The sequence below is a fragment of the Cyprinodon variegatus genome, unplaced genomic scaffold (assembly GCF_000732505.1).
Source record: "Cyprinodon variegatus isolate N-32 unplaced genomic scaffold, C_variegatus-1.0 Scaffold683, whole genome shotgun sequence".
Lineage (NCBI taxonomy): Eukaryota > Metazoa > Chordata > Actinopteri > Cyprinodontiformes > Cyprinodontidae > Cyprinodon > Cyprinodon variegatus.
In genome coordinates this window covers 33608-35897 of record NW_015151136.1, presented here as the reverse complement: position 1 = coordinate 35897, position 2290 = coordinate 33608, and the positions used below count along the sequence as shown (strand labels likewise).

Below are 2290 nucleotides of genomic sequence, written 5' to 3'. Positions count from 1 at the left end.
CCGATATTTTAAAACTCATGTAGCCGATAACCGATATCGATACGGATGTTAAAGCTGGACAAAAATAAGTAGTCATTGAAAATAGCAGTTTTGTTATCCATTTCTGACACTTTGAAAAATAATATACTCAAATATATTTTCATATGCTGATATCAAATAGATATATATTGACGCGGTATCGATCTATTTTACTAACAAAATCTCACAAGAATTTGCAAAATATCACGAGAGTTTGTAACAGAACGATGAAATTTCACGAGATTTTGAAAGTAAAATAGTTCGATTCCGCGTTTTTAAAAATCTATTTGATATCAGCATATGAAAATATATTTGAGTATATTATTTTTCAAAGTGTCAGAAATGGATAACAAAACTGCTATTTTCAATGACTACTTATTTTTGTCCAGCTTTAACATCCGTATCGATATCGGTTATCGGCTACATGAGTTTTAAAATATCGGATATCGGCCAAAATCCCAATATGGTGCAGGGTTAGTGCTGAGGACCACTGCTCTGTGATGAAGCACAGCTGGAACCCAGGAACATTATCAAAAAATGAGTAAAAATGTCTTCAAATAAAAGTGCGTTTGGTCCTAATCTGAGCAGGTAAACAGCTTCTACCCCTAAAATGATTGATAGATTTGATGACCTGGAAAAAGATAATGGATCACTTAAAAAAAAATCATCTTGTTCTATAGTCTCATCTACTCATATCCAGACTTTAAGCTTTTTGGGGGGTTAGGGTTTCTAGATTCAAATAAAACGACATGAAGCCAGTTTGATGGTGAAACATGAAGTGAGCTGAAAGAAAGTGGCTCAAAGATGGAGGATCTGGCAGATTAACAGAGATCGAAGGAAACTGGCCTTGAAGCACTACCAACCTGAGCTGTGATCTTCAGAGGACCTTTCCCAGCTCCTTTAGACTCCACTGTGAACTCAGCCAGTTGGTCAACCTGGCAGCCGCTTGCCTCGAGCCCAGGCCCGTAAGCCTGAACCTAAAATCACAGAACATTCAGAACATATGAAGATCCAGCACTAAATATCATTGGAGGCTCTCAGGATCATAGCATGTTTTGTTTGCGGGACCTTCTCTGGGTGACTGGTGTGGTTGTCAGGGATAATGTGAGCCATGAAGGGGCTGTGTTCGATGTCCTCCTCATCACAGGTCACATGGACGGCATATTCGCCCGCCTCTGTTGGCCAGTAACGAACATCACAAGACCCGTCGTTTTTGTCCTCGCACTCAATTTTAGCCTGGGAAGGACCTTCGATGGCGAAACCTGAAAACGCAGAGCAAATTAGAGGGGTGGGGCCACTAAAGTTATTTATGTGGAGGATGCATGATTGGACGACCACTTACCGAGAACTCCTACATCGGTGCCGATGGACTCAACTACAAAGGTTGCAGGTTTACCAACGATGCCCCCCTCCAAACCTGGACCCCAGGCCCTGATCTGCTGAGGCCCCGCCTCTGGACTGACTGCCACATCAAAGGGACTGTTGGCGAGCAAAACAGGGAAGACCAGTCAGAATCTGGGGAACATTTAGATGTCAAATCTGTGGGTCCAAGGGTGAAGTCAAAGGTGATCAAATGTCAACGGTATTCAACTCTCATGGGAATCTACGTCCAGAGCAATCTAATGCATCCATCGGGTTTTCATCAGATTTCATACCTGATCTCAGACTTTTCCATCACTGCAGCTAAACCTCATTTAATATATCAGTTTATCAAGTTCTTCTAGCGGCGTTAAAATGAAAATGGGCTCAGTTTGCTCCTCACCTCTTTGGGATGTGCTGACCCCCCCAGGTGATGGAGACGGTGTACTTGCCAGGACTTTTGGGATAATACTCGTAGGAGAACACGCCGTCCTGACTAGAGACCTGCTTCACAGGCTCCTCCATGCCTCCTGCAACAGCAAACATGAACAAACAGCATGCTCAGCAACTGGGTGAAATATTCAGATGCGTCTTTGATGAACCTCAAGTTCTGTTTGAGGCCAGTTTGAAGCAGGAATCATTTTCAGGTTGGATTTGTTTTGTCCTGCAGCCGTCTGTTAGCCCTCCATCAAGGCCAGAGAAGGAAGTTGCAGACAATAGAAATATTGTTAATGGGACAGAGTCAACCTGGGAATCAATATCGGGCTTCAGACTGACTAATTGATTCAGTCACAAACAGATGTACATAAAATAGGAAACTCAAATTATTATAGAAATATATGTCAAGATGCTAAGAAAGGTTTAAAGGAATAGTACAGCCAAAACATGATTAGCCTTCATTTTCTACTCACCC

The 2290-nt window shown here is 42.2% G+C and overlaps 1 protein-coding gene across 1 annotated transcript in view; it reads right to left on the bottom strand.

The window, feature by feature from the left end:
* Positions 1 to 2290, bottom strand: part of LOC107097300 (filamin-B-like) — a 75771-nt gene that overhangs the window by 47448 nt on the left and 26033 nt on the right. Inside the window, exons 11-14 of the mRNA XM_015394398.1 lie at positions 1781 to 1907; positions 1361 to 1497; positions 1087 to 1280; positions 882 to 995 (exon numbers count right to left, since the gene is read on the bottom strand). Of these exons, the coding sequence (XP_015249884.1) occupies positions 882 to 995; positions 1087 to 1280; positions 1361 to 1497; positions 1781 to 1907 (572 nt within the window). The remainder of the gene's footprint in view (positions 1 to 881; positions 996 to 1086; positions 1281 to 1360; positions 1498 to 1780; positions 1908 to 2290) is intronic.